The sequence below is a fragment of the Rousettus aegyptiacus genome, unplaced genomic scaffold, assembly GCF_014176215.1.
Source record: "Rousettus aegyptiacus isolate mRouAeg1 unplaced genomic scaffold, mRouAeg1.p scaffold_m13_p_8, whole genome shotgun sequence".
NCBI classification, from domain to species: Eukaryota; Metazoa; Chordata; class Mammalia; order Chiroptera; family Pteropodidae; genus Rousettus; species Rousettus aegyptiacus.
The window spans coordinates 45,329,460-45,350,052 of NW_023416311.1; the positions used below are offsets into that span (position 1 = coordinate 45,329,460).

The 20,593-nt window shown below is 35.5% G+C and overlaps 1 protein-coding gene across 6 annotated transcripts in view; it reads right to left on the minus strand.

Annotated features, from left to right (window-relative positions):
* Positions 1-20,593, minus strand: part of FER (FER tyrosine kinase) — a 367,914-nt gene that overhangs the window by 20,037 nt on the left and 327,284 nt on the right. For all 6 annotated transcript variants that reach the window (XM_016137231.2, XM_016137229.2, XM_016137230.2 and 3 more), the window contains one exon: positions 1,884-2,038. In XM_016137231.2, coding sequence (XP_015992717.2) covers positions 1,884-2,038 — 155 coding nt within the window. The remainder of the gene's footprint in view (positions 1-1,883; positions 2,039-20,593) is intronic.

Sequence of the window (20,593 nt, forward strand, 5' to 3'; positions counted from 1 at the left end):
TTATAGAGCATTTCACCTAAAAACTGTACATTACACATTTTTTCTCAAGTACATATGAAACATTTTCCAAGATAAATCACATACTAGGCCACAAAACCAACCTCAATCAATTCAAGAAGAATTTGACATATAATTTCTTGAATTTATTTCAAGAAATTATATCAATGGCACAAAACTAGAAGTGTGTTTCAACCTCTATTTGATTTTTCTAGTTTTCTTCCTGTAGTTGATTTCTAACCAAACAGAGGAAATCAAAAACTACCTTGAGACAGATTAAAACACAACCTTACAGTAATTTATGGGAGGCAGCAAAAGCAGTTATCAAAGGAAAGTTTATAGCGATGCGCTCCTACCTCAAGCAGCAGGAAAAACTAACAACCTAACTATACACTTAAAGAAATTAGAAAACAAGTAACAAAACCCAAATAAAGCATAAGATAAATAAATGAAATAGAAAAGATTAATGAAACTATATGCTGGTTCTTTGAAAGGAAAAAATAAAATTGACAAGCATCTAGCAAGATTCATCAAACAAAAGAGAGAACACAAAATCAGATTACAACTAACACCACAGAAATATGAAAGATTATTAAAGAATACTCTTAACAATTATATACTAATAAATTAGACAATCTAAAAAAAAAAAAGATGAACACATTTCTAGAAGCCTACAATGTTCTATCACTAAACCGGCAAAAACAGAGAATCTGAACAGATCAAGTTATTAGCAATGAAATTGAAGCAGTATTGAAAAAACTCCGAACAAACAGAAGTCCAGGATCAGACAACTCCACAGGTGAATTCTATTAAACATTTAAAGGAGAATCAGTACCTATACTTCTCTGTTCCAAAATACTGAAAAGGAAGGAACAGTTCCAAATTCATTCTACACATAATCCTACCAAAACCAGAAAAAGACACTGCAAAAAAAGGGAATCACAGGCCAACATCCCTGATGAACAGAGATGCCAAAATTCTTTAGCAAACAATTCAACAGTACATTAAGTGGGATTTATATTAGGGATGCAAGGTTAGTTCAATATCCAGAAAACAATTACATGATTTATCACATCAACAAAACCAAAGATAAATATGATTATCTCAATAGATACAGAAAAAGCATTTGACAAAATTCAACATCCATATGTTAAAAACTTTCAACAAAGTGGGTATAGAGGGAACTTCCCTCAATTTGATAATAGCTATTTATATTTTTGTCATAGCTCACAGTTAACATACTCAATGGTGAGAAGCTGAAAGCTTTGCCTCTAAGATTAGGAATTACACAAGGGTGATTGACCACTCTTGCTACAGTAAAAGGAGTTTTAAAGTCAATATAATGTAGAAAATCCAGCAAACAGGTTTAAGAACAAACTCTAGAGCTCTGGATTATACTGGTAAGCCCTGAAGGTCTTCCAAGTCAGTTCAAGCTCCCTTCTAGGGATGCTGTAAGAATCAATAAGGTGCTTAATGATGTTTTGTCATCTAAAGAAAACCTCTGTAAATGCAAGTTATATTTGTTTCCTGCGATTGATCTCCTAGGAGTATAGCCTTAGGGTAATAACAACAATCACCCCAAAGAATCATCATAATGTAAAATAGCAGAAATCAATGACATAAGAAGGCAAGTGAAAAAAAAAAATGTTTTAAAATGTAACACCCATCTCTATCTTCCCACACAGGATTTATATAACTTCTAGAGACTGAGATGGTAAAAACCATGTCAATTTTCAGAGTGAGAAACTATAGAGTTGAGTGGCTTAATATTTTAAGAATGCAACATTAAATGAGATTATTGATCAAAGAAAATAGTCCAGAACCACAGCAACACTTTTACGTTGTGTATAATTTTACTCTTAAAAACAGAAAGAATCCGGTCTTACCATAATTAAGTGCTTCTGGTGCTGTCCATTTAATGGGAATCTGTTTTAAGCCAGAAGAGGAATACACTCCACCATCCTCTTGACGAGACATTCCAAAGTCACTGATTTTCAGAACATTATTTTCACCTACAAGGCAGTTTCTTGCAGCAAGATCCCTAGGTTAAAAGAAAACACAGAAAACATCCATTAAAACAAACTGAAAGCCGCTTTCACATTTATGACTTCCCCACTTCGCATTTTTACATTTGCAGTGTATTTATAATGAGGTTAAGAATGCTTGTGATTTGCCAGTCTTTCCCATCTTTTCTGTCACAGGTAAAAATCATCCACGAGAATATTTGCATATGAAACGGACCACATGCTAATTTCTAGGCACCACATATATTTCCATTTAAATAGAAAAACACTGATTCTACAGTTAAGAAAAAATCAAAGAGGCTAGGTAAACTTGGCATTTTTTTTTTTTTTTTACTGGCTTTCCTAGAGCAGAACTTTCTGTGATGATGGAGTATTCTCTCTCTGTGCTGTGCAATAGGTAGCCATTAGCCATGTGTGACCATTGAACACTTGCAATGTGGCTAGTGTGATCAAGAAGTGGAATTTTTTATTTTATACCTTTAGTTAAATTTAAATAATTGCATGCTGCAGGTAGCTACTGAGTAGCTTTTGGCATTGCAGCCTAGAGCTTCCCAACACTTTTTCTATTGCATCCGGGTCAGGGTCTGCATCTTTCTCCAACCTCATCTTACTTCAGTCTCTCCACAATTTGTTATATTCCAAACATACTGGGTTTCTTTTTGTCTCCAAATGTAGAAAAAGTCCCCTAAACATGATAAGCTTATTTCCACTGTAGGAGCTTTACATGTAGCTTTTCCCTTTGCCCAGACATTTGGATAGCTGGCCCCTCTTCCTTCATTCTTAGCTCAGATGCCCCCACCTCAGAGAAGTCTACCTTGACCACCCTTATCTGATAGAGATGACAACAGTGAACAAAACAAACCAAGCCCCTCTTCTAATTCTAATGGGAAAAACATTTAATAATCAAATTCAAATGCACACACACAGACTACATGCTAGATGTGGAGAATGGACTGGCAGAACCAGACAGAACAGTTAGGAGAGGATTTCAGGAGTTGAGAAGAAGTGACCATAGCTGCACTAAGAGAAAAGTGGTAAAGTTGTTCAGAAACTATCAGATTCAGGAGGTATTTTGAAAGTACAACCAATAAGATTTCCTGGTAAATTTGATGTGGAATAGGAAAAAAAAGAATCACGATGATCCCAATATATTTTGGCCTAACCAACTGGAAGAATAGAGGTGACATTTATTAAAGGAGAGAAGACTAGGGAGAAGTCCAGATTCAGAGTATGGCAGAAACAGCCAGTTGACTCCTAATGTGCAATTCCTCCTCTTTTTAGTAAAATAATCCTGATTTTTGCTGAATATATCGTCATCTAGCTAAAAACTGCTATACTTCTTAAGCTCCCTTGCAGCGACATGTGGCTATAATCTAAATTCTAGCCAAAGGGCTGTAAGGCGAAGAGTTGCCTAGAACTTCTAGGAAGTTTCTTTAAAAGAAAGAGGAAGTATCACTATATTTGTCCCTTCTGCTAACACAAAGAAGAAGCATACCAAAGTTGGAAAAGCATCGATGAGGAGCCTGAGACTGCCATATGTGTCCTAAGGTATCTATACCTGTACCTCTGGATTTTTTTTTTTTTTTTAATGTGTAAGAGAAATTTCTATGTCATTCAAATGATTTTTGTTTCCTAGATTTTTCTCTTCTTGGCTTATTGTTATATGCAGTTAAAAGTAATCCAATACTGTTGGGAGGGGTTCATTTCGTGTATACTGAGTTTGAGATGTTTATTAGATCTCCAAGTGGATATGTCGAGTAGGCAGTTGGATACATTCGTCTGGAGATCAGAAGAGAGGTATAAGAGTTGTCAGCTTTCACATGGTATCTGAAGCTATGGGATTGGAGAAGTGAGTGTAGAGAAGAAAAAAGGTGTTCAAGGATTAAGTCTTGGAGTACTCCATCACTTAAAGGAGGATTGAAGAAAGGAGACTGAGCCAGAGCAGCAAGTGAGGCAGGAGGGAAACCAGAAGAGAGGCTGGTATCCTGGAATCCAAGTGAGGAAAGCTTATCAAGAAGGAATGGCAATCAACTGTGTCATTTGCTACTGAGAACACAAGGATGAGGACTATGAACTGACTGCTGGATTTGGCAACATAGATTTCAGGGGAGTGATGGGCACAAAAATATGATTAGAGTGTGTTCAAAGAGAATGAGGGAAAGTAGTGGAGAGAGTGAATTGAGATACTCTTGAATAAAGTTGTTATAAAGAAGGACAGGAAAATGGAGCGGTAACTAGAAGGGGGTTTTAGGTCAAAGGAGTGTTTCCCCCTTATATGGGAGCAATTACATGCAAATGGTAATAATATTGTACATAGGGTAAAACTAACGTAGTAGAGAAAGGTGACAATAGCAGGTATGGAACCCTGGAGAATGTAAGAAGTGATAGGAGTGGGATCCACCTGTGCTCTTCAGAGCTGTATTGTCAATGCCTAGAATAGTACTTGACACATAGTAGGTGCTCAATGAACACTTGTTGAATGAATATATACACACTAAGACCAATCCCTGTCTATTCTATGCTTTTGCCTTTTTAATTCTTTTTTTTTCCCCTGAGGAATAATCAACAGCTAGTTTCTCTTTCTACTAAGATGGTTTTATATATTTATCTTTGAAATACATGTCTAAATATCAAACATGACTCAAGGGTTCCAAAAAACTAGTGTAATTTATATGACTGGTCTTGTAACATAGGAAGTACCTTGAGTGACTGACTTATATCAACAGTTGACTAGTGATGCTGGTACTTCCTAAGGGTGTAAATTACCTGGGAATTGCTGAATATAATTGATAATTAGAGAAATAACATTTTTATATTTCCTAACTTGGAGGGTAGTACCTAAAGTTTAGAAAGGAATGTGAAATTTTCTGCCTTACTAATTTTTTATGATTTACTTTGTTCATCAGGTCAAGTTTCACAGTGGAGAATCTCAGCAGAAGCCCAGTCTGTAGATGTATCATAAGCACTTACTGGAAGAGTGAGAGTCTCTGGTTTGTTGCTCAAAGTGAGTGATAGTGATGCTCGTTCATTTATCGTCTTAATCTATAGGGAGGAGCTATCCTATTGGCTAAGGGCTCTAAATCCTACTTACGGCATAGCTGGCCAGAATAAATCCTAGTTCTGCCACCTATCATTTGTGTGCCCTGGTGTATAAAGTTTCATTTTACTAACCTAAAAAATACAATCTACAGGGCTAAATGAGCTTAAGTTTATGAAGTGCTAACATACAATATGGGGCTAAAAATAAGTCGAACTATCACCACTGTATTATTTATGTACTAGTACTATAACTACAAGAGACCCTTGTATAACATGTTGAAATCACTTTTCAAAATAAGTTTCTAAGAGTATGGCATGATCACAAAGGAAAAGGGACTGGAAACTCAAGGCTACAAAGAGGTAGGTTTGTAAAACATGCTTCAAAGATAGAGGTGAAATTATTTACATGTTAACAACTTCACAAAGTTACACAGTATTATCTGAATGCTCACGGTTTCCACATTATACTTTTGAATTAGTAGCAGAATAAAAATCTTAAGGTCTTCATCTCTGTTGAGATGGGTTCATTTGTCTTGGGAGATCATTTCTCTACATGGTAGACATGTAAAACTTTCAGTAGATTATGTCCTTTCTATTATTTTGTTGTATTTCATCACTGCCCAAATCAAGGTCCAGAGGGGTATTTGTAATTGATGACGTTTGACTAATAATTAGACTGTATGGTATTTTTGAGAGTTAAACTTACAGACTCCCCTGCCTTTACCCCCTATTCTCATCTCCCAGGATGGGAGACAAAAACATTATTTAATATCTTTCTGAAAGAGTTATTAAACATTAAATCTATTGTTAATAAATCAATAAAAGTGATCTCTTAGAGGAATTTTTGAGAATTTCTGGGTATGTTTTACTTAAGTAGATCTAATTAATGTTATATGTATACATATACATTATATATATATAAATATATATACACACACACACACACATATATATATATATTTAAAAAGGACAAGCAGTATAAAATATTGCTTAAGTCCAGATTATCTATTTTCGAAATCTACCTTCTGAGATTCCTATCCTGACATGGCAAATTAAGCCCATAATCCATTCCTCCTGATGATTATAATTAAAATCTCTAGATGAAATACCAAAAATAACTCCCTAAAAATTCCTCAAAAGAAAGAAACAGGTAGATTCTAGAGGACAAAGGCAACTACACGGGAATGAGTTTTCTGTTTTATAGTTTTTCCCCTCATTTATCTTACAGCTTTTCCCTGAATGTGGGTTTCAGTTATAGAGTAATACAAGGGAGGCAGCATCAGTGTGTGAAACTCCAACAGAAACCACATTTCTCTGTCCCAAGAAACCAGGAAGAGAGGTCTTTGTGAGCCACAGAGTGTGAAGAACAACAACACCTGGGCCCGTGTTTGAATCTCAGTGTAAGCCCTGAGCTACACATAGAGGGGCAGACACAAACCTACTGAGAGAACTGAACTCATATTTAGAACGCTGCCCATATCTCAGAATAACCCCCTGACTACCACACACATCACAAACCCAGGCTTTGAGAAGTTAAATGTGGTTTGAATTTGTCTGTCACTGTGAGGTAGAATTTATGGTCTGAACCGAACTGGGTTGATTGTCAGCTAAAACAAAAACCAATCTCTGGAGGAATATTAACAGGGACTTATAGCCTGAACAACATAACATTCACAAGATCAAAGATACAATTCAAAGTCCTAAACATATAAAGAAGAAAAATGTGATCAGTTCTAAAAAGACAATCAACAAATACCAACACCATGATAACCAGATATAAAGCAGCTATTATAACTGTACTCCATGAAATAAAGGAACGCACACTTGAAGTAAATGGAAAAGTAGACATCTTCAGTAAAGAAATAGAAAAAGAACATTATATAATTGTTAAAACTTTAAAATAATCTTAAATTTTTTTAAAAAATCACATAGGCTGAATATCATACTGGTAAATAACAGAGGAAGGACTCAGTAAACTTGAAGATAAATCATACAGAATATCCAAGTTGAAAAAAACTAAAAAAGAAAAATGTGAATGTGAACAGAACCTTAGAGACCCATAGAATATGAAAATATTAAAAATTCATGTTATTGGAGTCTCCATTAGAGCAAGAAGAGAACAGGGCAGAAAAGTTGCTTGAAGAAATAATCAAATAAATAAATCCAAAATTTAGTTGAACTCCAAACAGGATAAAAATCAAAGGCAAAAAAACACCTACACATATTATAATCTAGCAGCTGAAATCCACGGAAAAGAAATGATCTTAAAAGCAGACAGAGAAAATGTCACATATGCAGAAAATGATCCCAATATTCACAGACTTCTCAAAAGAAACAATGGAGAGGGGGCGGAAGACAGTGGGATAACATCTTTCATTTCTTAAGATGGCAATTATTCCCAAATTGATTTGTACACTTAAAGTACTCCCAATCAAAATTCTAGCAGATGTCTTTGTTAACCCACAATTCTATAGCCAGCAAAAATGTCCTACAGGAATGAAGACACTGTCAGATGAAAGAAAACTAAGAGAATTCATTGACAACAGCCCTACTCTATCAGAAATGTTAGAAGTATTTCAGGCTGGAAGGAAACGATACCAGAAAGAAATCTGAAACATCAAGATAGAAGAAAAGAACAATAGGAATGATGAGTATTTGGGGTAGGTATAAAATAATATTTTTTCCTCTTAAGTTCTTTAAAATATAACTGAATATAGAAAACAAATAGCATTATTTAGTCAGGTTTTCCATGTACGTAAATATTATACATATGACAACTACCAAATCGGGCAAAGGGACCTACATGGTTTCAAGTTTTCCACATTTTACATGAAGTGCTACAATATTTAAATAGTCTGTGGAAGGTTAGATATATGTATTGCAATCTGTAGAGCAACCACTAAAAAAAAGAAAATGAGATAAAAATGAAATGCTAAAAAATATTAAAACATCAGATAATCAAAGTATCAAATATTTAAAATATCAGCATCAAGAATGAAAAGAAGCCATTACTGCTAATTCTATAGACAGTGAAAGGATATTAAGACACTGCGAAAACTTTATATCAACACATTTCACAGCTTAGATGAAATGAATATATTTCTTGAAAATAGGACTTAGCAAAATTGACACAAGAAGAAAAAGAAAATCTGAAGTTCTATATCTACTAATGAAAATAAATATGGTATCAAAATATCTTCCCCAAAAGCAAACCCCACTGGTTTCATTATTAGTAAATTCTATCAAACATTCAGGGAAGTAATAACAATATTAAGCAAACTCTTTCAAAAAACAGAGAATAACTGCCTAACTCATTTTATAAGTCCTGTAGAACTAATACAAAACTGATAAAGATATTACCAAAGAAATTACATAAAAATACCCTCATGAAGAGAAAGCCAAATATTTTTTAACAAAATGCTAACAAATTAAATCCGATGACACATAAAAAAGATAACACATCATGACCAAGTATGGTTTATCTTAGTAATGCAAGGTTGTTTTAGCATTTGAAAATTAATGTAATTCACTAGATTAACAGAATATAGGAGAAAAAACCACATGATCATTCCAGTTCATGCAGAAAAAGCATTTTACAACATTCAATATCTATTAATGATAAAATGCTCATCAAACTGGAAATATTAAGGTACTTCATCAACCTGACAGAGGGCATCTGTAAAAAATTCGACCACTAGCATCATACTTAAAGTTGAAAGACAAAACTGCTTTCCAAGGAGATCAAAGCGAGGATGCTTGGTTTAATCACTTCTATTCAAAAGGACCTCTGTTCTGGAAGTCATAGTCTTTGAAATAAAAAAAAAAAAAAGTAAAACTACCTCTATTTGCACTATTTGCAGAAATGACTTTTTTACACAGAAAATCATAGGGAATTTACATAACAAGAACTAGAACATAAAAGATTAATACAAAAATGTATTCTCATACGCAGCAGCAAAAGATTGGAAAATAATTTAATTCCATTTACAGTGATGCCAGTAAAACAAATAGTTAAAAATAAATGTAGCAAAAGACATCCAAGTCCTTTACACTTACCACTGTAAATCTTGACTGAGAAAAAATAATAAATAAATGGAAAGATTTCATGCTCATGTAGTAGAAGACTCAATGCTAAGACAGCCATTCTTCCCAAATTATTCTATAGCTTTAATGTACTTCCAATCATTATTCTAGCAGATGTCTTTGTAAAATTAAACTAGCTGATTATAAAATGAATATAGAAAAGCTTGGATTCTAGAATAATTAAAGTAATTTTAAGAAGGACTAACTTGAAGGACTTACCTAACCTGATTTTAAATCTTAATATAAAGCAATTGTTATCAATACAGTTCAGTGCAGGAGAAGAGACATTATAGCTTGATGGAGCAGAATAAAGGGTCCAGAAATAGATCCACAAATATGTGGTCAAATGATTTTTGACAGAGGTACAATGGCACCACAGTGCACACCCCCCAGTCTTAGTAGGCCACTGACTCCTTCTTGGGGCCAAAGGCAGTTATTCTTGCTCTGAATGAACTTTTTATTCACTGAAGCACTTCACTCATTTACAGGATTTCAGTTTTAGCACTTTCCTCAGAATAACACCTACGCTTTACGAATATATGCACTTTTGTTGTCTAGCTACTTCACTGGATCACCAGCTGTAGAGGTTTGTCCTCTGAAGTGAGGATTACAGTTCTGTGAGTGACAAATCTAAAACCAGTTTACATAAATCTTCAATTCAATGTAAATAACATTTCAATAACACTTACAGAAAACTTTACTTCCTTTGGGTTGCATTAAGTTCATGTGAATGGAAATGGTACCTTTTTGGCATGATCTATTAATTAAAAAAAAATGTAGGCCTTCAGGCAATACACATACACTGCATACTCACTGTTTGCCTAATCTAATCAGTGTTACAGGAGATAAGAAAAACAGATATGATCTCTGGGGTTAGGAAGCTGACAATCTAATTTGGGAGATAAGGCAGACATAACAACCCCGCCTCCCTTTTTTTTTCTCTCCATTCCTTTATTAAGCTCACTATTGTTTAACCCTGAGTCTGATTCTCTAGGAGACACACTGGTGCTCCCTGCCTCTTTGCTCATGAAACTGCTAAAAAACAAGCCAGTATGAGCCAGTGTGTTACAGACTGCGAATCCTACAGGAATTCGGAGATGAGAAATCTCATAATAGGCTGGCATTGTCACAGGAGGTATCAGAGATAGCTATAGCTCATCACATGCGGAGGAACATAACAGCAAATGCTGCCTACTGCCAAAAGGATATGGAAATGTCCCACTTATGTCTGCCGAGTAATCTTATTTGAAGCTTCAAAGTCAAATTTTGAGTGTGTACCAGAATTGTCTTACAAGTCATATATAATATGAGACAGACTAATCAAGGATAAAATGGGAACAGGGAGCAGTTACAAGAAACCCAATGCCAGCAGGCAGTGGAGATGAGTAAGTTTGCTATTTGGAAAGCACAGCAGCGAGCATCTTGCTCAGTGGCGATGTTGCCTCGCAGAGCAAATATGATGGTAAACCGGGAGCAACCAACCAGGAGGCCGAGCCAGCGTTCCTCTCCGCTAGGCTGCTTTACTCCAAATGTCATTTACTACTTGCAGCTATGATTCCACGAAGTCAGGATTTATCCCTTATATAGGAAAGGAGTTAGGGAAACTTTTTTTTTTTTTTTGTACAAAAACTATTCACTGGGTTTGGATAATACTGAGCTACAAATAACTATCAACATTTAGGAGGAGAAAACCTCTTAAAGGCCCTGTGGTTTCTTCATTCTAACTAAAACACAGCATACAACTAACAACCTGGTGGGTGGGGAATAAATGAAGCCAACTTCATTTGCCTTACTAAATCCTGATAAAAAGAATTATTGTATCTTATTTCTTTACAATATATCTATATTTTGAGAGTTGCAAGCATATTTTGGGGGCGTTATAGAGTAGTGGTTACAGGTACCAATTTTGAAGCATTACACTATTTACTAGACCTTTAGAAACTTACTCTTAACCTCAGTTTTCTCATCTGTAAAATGGGGATGATAATAGTATCTACCTCATAAGGTCGTGAGAAATAAAACGTGTAAACTGTTTAAGCATAGTAATTGGAAAATAATGAGTGCTCAATAAATGTTAGCCACACAGATACAAAACTGCACATTTGTCACAGCAAAACTTGAATTATAGCCACTCATTGGTGAATCACTCTTTCTCCTCTTTTAGTTAGAATAAATCTTTTGACCATTTTTCTCTTTATGTGAATATAAAAGCCATTCAATTCAGTTTTCCTAAATTATATAGCATTTACTAAGTGTCATAGTATTCTAAGCACTTTTCATGTATTAAGTCACTTAATTCTATGAGACTGACGCACTGCCTACTGCACTAAGGAGGCAGGTAAGTCACTTAATTCTAATTACTGTATTTACGCTCTTCATTTTTATAAAAATGAAACTGAAGCTGAGTTAAGTGACTTGCCTCAAGGTTGCACAGTCAATAAGTGCGGGGAAGTAGGAATTGAACTCTATCATCCCAGCCCCAGTTTGCAATTTTAGCCCTGTGCTAAAATGCCTCTCAGTACACCTCGTAATTCTCTTTCAGAATGTAATCAAACCATGCATCACTTAATCCATGGCCAATGGCTATAACTTTTAAATTTTAAACAGAGGAGCCAAAATTGATTACCTTTAAGAAAGGAAGTGACACTCCCCCCTCCCTCAAAAAAAACCCCTAAAAACCACAAAAAAACAACAAACAAACCACGAAAACCCAGAAACAGTCTACAGAATAAATATATATATATATTAAAAAAAAAAGTCTGTTTTCTGAACAGGACAAATGTCACCAACTGCTTTAAATGATATCCATGAGTGCTATGATGGAAAGCAGGATTGCCTGTTTATTGTGGCAAAATTTTGTGCACATTAATAGAAATAGAATAATATACTCTCTCACAGAACGTACCAAGAAATTGCTGTTGGACAAAGTGGGGTGTGTTTGGCAACAGACCTGGAACCTTGGGGACTGTTTTATACTGGTCAATACCAAAGCCTCTACTTAGCTGAGTTGTAAGGTCAGAGATTAGCCAAAAAAGAGATGACCAGCCAGTTTTTCTGCAAATCGCATGTTGCTTATTTCCATTTTAAGATCTACCTTATTTTACCTTTAATTGAAATACATGTAAATATGAAAGTCTCCTTACATTTCTTGCCTTCAAGAGCACCTCTGATCTCATTCAAAGTTTTCCATTTGTCATCATCATACTGGTCCTCGTTGCCTTTCTTCCCTTGTAACCTCTATCACATTTCATACCTTTCCCTTGGTGAATTGTGCCTATTATTAGTAGAGCATTTATTTCTAAAAGAATAGGCCCCAAAGGAATCCTCAGCCGCAAAACTGAAAATTGGTCCCATTATTAAACTCTGCTTTTTCTCTTCCTTTGAAAAACTGTTTGGTGTCACAGGCTTCTGGGAGGTTGGAAACAAAAGTACTGCTTCTGTGGATATAGTAGTAGACCAGGTGTGGAGTGAGGATAATTTATGCTTTTTTGCTCAAGGCTGATCTAATACCTTATGGGTATGTACAGTGATCGCCAAAGGACTCAGTTCTGAACTCTCTCTTGCTGCCTGCCAGGACACACAGAATCCCCATTATTTGAGTCTCTATTTACTTAAAGCCAGTGCTAAAATGCAAATATATTACCTGTAGGAAGGGAACACATTACCACTTATTTACATTTTGGCACAAATTATTTGTATAATTAAGTAGACAACATATAAAGTCTTAAAGGAACAGTATGATAGAGCAGATATATTCCAAAAATGAGAAAAAAAGAGAAAGGGAAAATTGAATAGTACAGGAAATTGGCTGAGGAGAGCAGGCCTGGGTAGGGCGTGCAGTGGGCTCTTATGAGTAAAGTCAACTCGGGCCCTAAATATTTAAGGGTGTGATAGGGCATTGGGTGGGGGCAATAATGCAAATATAACTTCTAAAATATTTATCTAGGGCTACCTCTAGAGTACTTATTCTAAATCAGGTTACCTTCCTCTCAGTGGCAGAGAAAGATGATCACATGAAGCTTGGGTGCCTCAACCACTGAATGTACTTACACTGGAGTGATGCTCCACGGGGCTGCATTCTATGGAGAAACAAGCCTTTGGTGATTTCCTCTAATAAGGCTGCTGCCCGAAAGCTGGGACATGAAACAACCAAGTCCTTGCCTGAAATAGCTGACTGAATGAAAAACATGTATGGAAGCTACTATAAGTCATCTGCCTTTACTTAAAATGGACATGCTCAGCACATAGAGAAGTGCTTACTTCTTTTGGCTCTTTCTTCTCCTTCCCTTGGGCCACTTCCCTGTTAGAGAATTCTAGTTGGATGTGCACAAGGACAAACTCCACAGAATTCCTCTATTTAGCTTAGAGAACAAGTTCCTAGATAGCTAAGAACAGGAATTCATACTAAAGGATACTAAAAAAAATTCAGAAGCAAATACATAGTGAAAATACTTGTTTCCATTCTAAATTTACCTGAAAAACCCAAGGGGATCTTTCTTTGTTTTAACTACTGTGGTTAATCTGGATGCTTTACAGTTTTATGAAATGAATACTCTATTTGTATCGTCACTGTTTTCTGGTCTAGCGGAAGGGGTCGAGGGGGTGGGGAGGACGAATTTTAGAAACGGATGGAAAGTAAATGTTTAAATCTCTTTAGTTCACAGAAATATACCAAACCTCAAGGGTAACTCAACAACAGAACTGAGCTCTGTCTTAAGCGTGCATATTGAAGGCTAATAGCTGTCAGAAGCTGCAAAAAAAAAAAAAAAAATGCACTGCAAGCACTTGCTTCTAAAATTAGCCTCAGTACTAATGTCAAGAGCCCTACTCCTAAAAGACTTATAGAAGGGAAATTTAAAAAATACCCACCTATTCCTATTTTGAGAGTATGAGAGTGAAAATAGGAGCTACTTGTCTGAGTGACAAATGATATATAACTTAAGATGTTACCCTTGGATGAGGTAAGTTACTCTGAGCAACAACAACAAAAAACCTGACAAAACCACTACTCACTGAAAAACCATCATAATAATAGCTATCATGTATTGAGTGCTCTCAATGTGCCAGATAGTGTTTTAAATGTTTTCACATAATTCATTTTCTGTCAATATTCAACTTCATACTTAAAATACATTTCACATTTTCCAAAGCAATAATGCAAACATCTCTGTTGGGAGTTCTGGTCTAGGGATTGGGAAAACAGAGTTCTCACCAGCATTTTTCTTAACAAGCTGTCTGAGTACATCACACTTTATTTTCCTGGACCTTGAATATGAGTGCCAACTCCTGACTTTTCTGAGCATGAAGGCCCTGCATGTCAATTAATTTTATGATTTCTTCATACTCCACCCTGATGTAAGAGTGGTATGTTTTATAATGGCCGACAGAGAAAATACAACACGATGAAAAGCTACTAGGAATAATGTTTTGAAACAAATGTATATTTTATTAATCACAACAGTAAACTAGTGCTGTGTATATATACAAGATATTATTCTGTCTGAAATGAAGCTTGATGCAAACTTGGAACACTTGCAACAATTTGGAGGAATCAGGGATCCTTGGTCCTCCAGTTGGCAGCCAGGATATTGTCCCTTCAGCTCTAACATTCTGTATACTCTAAGTTAAAGATACTGTCTTCCTATAACTGGCTGGATGAATCTAGCCACACGATGGTGCTAGACAGCCCTGGTGAAGAGTTTACCATATTTCTAATGAAACAGTGAGTGCTAGTAGCTAATGAATGGAATATAGCACAGATGGTAGGTTATAGGAGTGCCACTCCATTGGGCAAGCCGTCCCACCCACCTCAAGGCCAAATGATCGCAATGCTGGTATCCTCTAGCTTGCTTCTGTTGGATACGACCAAGAAAACACACTTCCCAGTTATTAAGTACCTAGTATGTCTTGGGCATGATAACAGGAGCTATATCTATTATCCTTGATCCATAGTTGAAGTGCAGATATCGCTATTATAAAGATAGAGAAGCTGAGGCTCAGGGATTAAATAACTTGTCCAAGAACACATAGCTAATAGGTGGCTGAGTATGGAATCTGTCTTGCTCCAAAGTCCATGTTCTTTCAATATTCTACAACACTATTCTTTTGATTTCTTTGGAATCTTGTTTATATTTGCAATCCCTGAGTAGAGAGATTACTGTCACTTTGGTCCTGAGATGACCTTTTTCCCATTTAAGTTTAATGAAATAGAGCCCCTGACTCAGTGCCTAGGTTATGCAATACAGAACATATTGAGAAGACTAAAATATGCATTACTTTTTCTCTTCTATTTTCTATTCTATTTTTCTATTCTGTATAAAGGCACATAAAGATTCCTCCATAATTATTCACCATGGTTTTTATTTTCATGATTGGACATACATATTCACACTGGGCGCTAAATTAAGATATAAAAGGCACATAAAGGAGCAGAGCAATTGTGTAATGTGTGATGTACAAGATGCTGTAATGGGCCTCAGGATCATTTAAATTTTTACAATTGACAAAATGCTCAGCTCCTAATGAACAGACATTCTAATTATGGTGGAATGTACCTAGATTCTGATACTGAATGATCTGCAGGTGGTTAACTCTTTGCAGGATTAACCTTTCTGTGCAAAGGATGCCATTGACTCTGTACTTTGTTGTAAGGGTCATTCATGGACTATACCCCCCAAATGCTCTGCCCCCCACTTTTGCAACTGGTTTGGTGATGCCTGATAGACTCAGGCAAGTGGGAAAATGGCCTCATCTGGCATACCAACACAGTAAGTGTCTTTAGAACAGTTTGAGCCCCCATGCACAGATGGGAATTAACTAATCATATTTACTGTGGCACCAGTAACCTGTTAATGGAAAACACTTTTTAGAATTTATAAGCATTCAAGAGAAGTGATGACTTTCTTTCATTTATCTCAAGTTCTTTCTTTGCCTCCCAATTTCCATTCTTTTAAAATGAAATTTTCATTATTCCCATTTCAATTTCTAATGTTGTTTTCCATGTTTATGAAGTGATATCCCAGGTGACTTTGTAATAAATTTTCCTTCAGTCCTATGATTGCTTTCAATGTATGAAATCCAAATAGAAGAGTAAGTTATGAATGCAGGTCTATTTTATAATAATTCATTTTTATCTTGAAACAAAGATCTGAAATTCAATTTCTTTTCTGCCTCTCTATTTTTTTTTTTTTCCATAGTCAGGAAAACTTGCTTTATCTTTGCTCAATTTTAATTCCATATTATGTTTGATAAGACTTGATTTTTGTATTAAGACTTGATTTCATATATGTAACTATTTTTCTCATAGTTCTACAAGAAAAAAGTTTTAAAAGACATTCACCAAAGGTACTTTTATGATTAGTTGTTATTCATTCTGTGATTTTGATGTAATCCACATAAAATATGCATTTTGCATTCACGAAGGATTACTTGTCTGAGCAAATATTAACTTTGCAAATAAATGTGTCCTTTTGGTTTCTTAATGAAATTTGTATTTACCAACTTGCAGACTATAGTTACATAAAACAAAAGCGCTTGAAAAACTCAGATGGACAATAAAGTAATTTTTAAAATGTAAAACCCATTACACTAAAAGGATTCCACAAAATTTTGGCAAATTACAGTGATCTCCAAACTACCAGTGGAAAATGTGACAGCCGCTAAACAGCATTTAGCGACAGTGTACAGCAATGGAGGAAGATCAGCGGGAATATCACAGTGTCTTGCTGAAATTACATGTGGAACAATTATGTATGTGGGAAGTTAACTAGGACACAGGGTTTTTATATCTTGCAAAATACCAAATTGTCATTTTAGTGCCATCGACTGAAACTTAGCTAATATTAAGCCTTTTAGGTTATCCAGTGTTTTTAAAGCGAAGTAATTAGGGGCTACATTTGCAAATATACTTTCTTCATTAAAATGCTATCTTGACACAAATTGTCATTAATCTTACATTAAATACATGCCACAATATATAACTTAGACTATGAGGCCCAACACATTTAGTAACAACGATGGTATTGAAAACAGATGAAATCATTTCTAGTTATTTGATCCGGGAACTGATTAAGGAGACATTACTACTAAGTCTGCCATTACGCAGATGAGTTTCTATGTTCTAAGGACATGACATTCTATAGTTACTGCTTGACAGACACAAAAACCTTACTCTTTTACACCAAAAAGACATACTCCTTCCTTTGTACTTTTTGAAAGTATTATTTCATTAATCTTATAATTACAGAATATAACTACTAAAAGTACACAAAACAGGATCTACATGCATGTATCCACACATGCATATGTATTTACATATTAACCAATCAGTCCTCCACTGGTTTATCTTTCCTTCATTAAGGCCTTACTAGGCACCAGGTCCTCTGCTATGTGCTACAGAAAATCTAATACCTACCCCCAAGGAGCTCAATTTTACAAGAAGAGATAGCTATATGAGCACATGAAATACCAGAAATTACAAGTTAGGAGTAGGCTCTCAGAGGCAAGCGTGGTAGGAAAAATATGGCCCCAACATTTTGTACTTCTCTACCCCTTGTACCTAGGCTAACTTTGTAACTTTGACAAGCAAAATGTAGCAGAAGTGATGTTAGAATGTTCTGGAGTGTGAGCCTTAGGAGGCCTTGCAGCTTCCACTTTTGTCTTCCTGGAACACTCCTGGGTGAGAAACCAGCTAGGGAGAAAGAAGGCCCCAGTCATGTAAATGAGGCTATAGTGCAGCCCTAGTCAAGCTTCTAGATGACTAAAGCCAGCTAAGTAACCACACGGGAAAACAGCAGAAAACCATTCAGTTGAACCTAGTAGCTTAGCCCAAACTGACAGAACAAAATAAATGGTTTTGTTTTAAGCCACTATGTTTGGGGTGGTATTTTCTGTAAGAATAGATAGTTGGTACAGCAGAGTTATTGACAGCAGTGAGAATGCCAGCTCGACACGAGAATGGGCAGGGTAGAGTTGGGGTAAGAGATGAAAGAAAACTTATCACTGTTCATGAAAGGTCTGAAGCAATTATCCGCTTCTTTCTCCTCTGTACCTAACAGACAACTGCTGGAGGTATCTGCCCATTGGTGCAGAAATTTTTCCTGGCTCAGCTTCTGATTTTGAGCTTTGAACATCTAGCTTTTTATGGGTTCTACAAACCAGAACTTTCCCTCTTTCGAGTTTGTTTTCTTGTTTTTCTTTTTCTTTTCTTTCCTTTTTTTTTTTTTTTTTTTTTTTTGCACTAATGACTGCCAAGCTGTTAGAATGGTATCTCTTCTAGACGCTGCTTCTTAGCATATATTTGCCCCTAGCAAGGACGTTCCCACAGGGCTCTACACAGTGTCAAGCTTCTGCACTACTATAAAGAGAAGAAAAATACATTTGAAACCCTTGGTGTATGGAAGCTAGTTAATTCAGATGTAAACCTCTCTGAGATGCTCTGAGGGAATTTTGATATCAGATTTGAACAAATCACAATAAGTTATATGAATAAGGATGACTCCGAGTCATCAATAAAGGTTAAATTAACTATTGTGAGTTACACTTGGTATCAGAAAATAGGAAAATGTGATAGGCAGTTTATAATTATTTCCATAAAAATATTTAAAACTGAGGGGTAGAAGGCCAAGAGATAAAATTAACTAATTTGATGCCTTCAAAAATATGTATTTAGCATTTAGTATTTGCCAGGCACTGTTCTAGGTAAAGCAGTGACAAAACAGACAAGACTTCATGTCCTCATGGAACTTATATTCTTCTGGTATAAACCAGTTAAATGATGCATTATGAAATATGACACATCTAAAAGAATTGCTCAAGGACACAGTCCATATTATGTAAAAAGGGAAGACATGAGAGAAGTGAGGAAGAACCAGCAGGAAAAAGAAATGAGTGACACAGTTTTGTCTAAATAATTGTGGATTAATTCTCCTAAAATGGAGGCAAAAGCCTGCATGACTTCAACATGCTCAGTGGAAGGGAGGAGGTGGGCAGGAGTACGGTTAAAGTAAAAACGTGCTAAAGTCATCGCCTTGCTCACTCTAGAAAAAAATAGGATAAGGATGTAAAAAAGATCGCGTGTAAGAAGCATATGCTAACAAAAAGCAGAATTTAGGGAAAAAGAGCATCGATTAGAATGAAAAGAACTATATTTCTAAAAAGTAGAACTCATTGAAAAGATACATGTTAACAACACTAAATGGAAAATGCAGCTAACAGTGAAAATAACAAAGAATCTAAACATGAATTAAGGGCAAGAACAAAAGCAGCACAAGTCAATACAGACATAAAACTGATTCAGAAGGGGGCAATGTATAAAACATGTAATAGATGGAATGTCAGCAATATCAGCAGAGATGGAGACAGCATCAGAAGCAGATATCGAACAGGGAACAGAGGACCTGCTTTCTAAGCAAACAGCAACATAACAAACCAGTAAAGGAAAATGAAGGCCACTTTTGAGTATTTTATATTGCTATCACTAAAGGAAGAGTGTTATTCAAATTTGATCTATATGGAAGCAGAGTAATTATGGAATTCCACACTATTCCAGTATGTGGTCTGGTTATTAACTAGGCAATGACATCATTTTGTGTGGAAGTCGTGCCTGCTTCACTGCTCGGCTTATTTGAAGCAATGCTGCTCAGGGCCGCTGGGAAATACCTTAGTGGGAGCAATTGAGTCTTTGAAAAAGGACGGGCAAGGGTTCTACTGGGCCTTTTCCTGCTATAATCTCAGAATCAATTATTTTTTAAAGCTAACTAGTTTAGGTTTTCTGCAGTTATTTTGGTGGCTAAGTCTATTAATGCAACAACAGACAAAATGACCATTATGTAGCTAATAAATTGGTTTTATTTTCTGCTTATTTCTGTAATCCATTACTAGCTTTACAAGGAATAGGCATGTAAATCTCATCACATCACTATGTGCTAAACAATGAAGTTGTCTAAAACCATATCAGCTACCCAAACTATTCTATAAAGATTTTCTTCATATACTAGATCATTTTTATGTCAGATTATCAAAAAATACACTAGGCAGTAATGTTTTAAAGTGAATTTTCAATATTTCCTCTAAAATAAAATTGAGTTGTTTGTACTAAAATTGTATTCTTTATTCTGATAGCAGTGGAAGAACAGATGCTTTTAATATCAATATCCAAAATTTTTTTCCCTCTAAGAATCGCCTCACCAAAGTTCTTTATAACAATAATAACAATAATTTACTCATGCTGAAATAATAATGGTTCAGGAAGATGCTTCAAGAAAAAGAAAAAAGTCTTCCTTTCCCAACCGGTAAGTAGCAGAAAGATAAAGCCCAAACTCAAATTAGGGACTATCATTTACTAAAAACTTGAAAGCATCTACTGGGTTACGTAAAATGCTAATGTGTTCAAGAGGGTGACAATTAATAGATAATTAAATACTTTAGACTGGAATGTGGTTATGAATGAG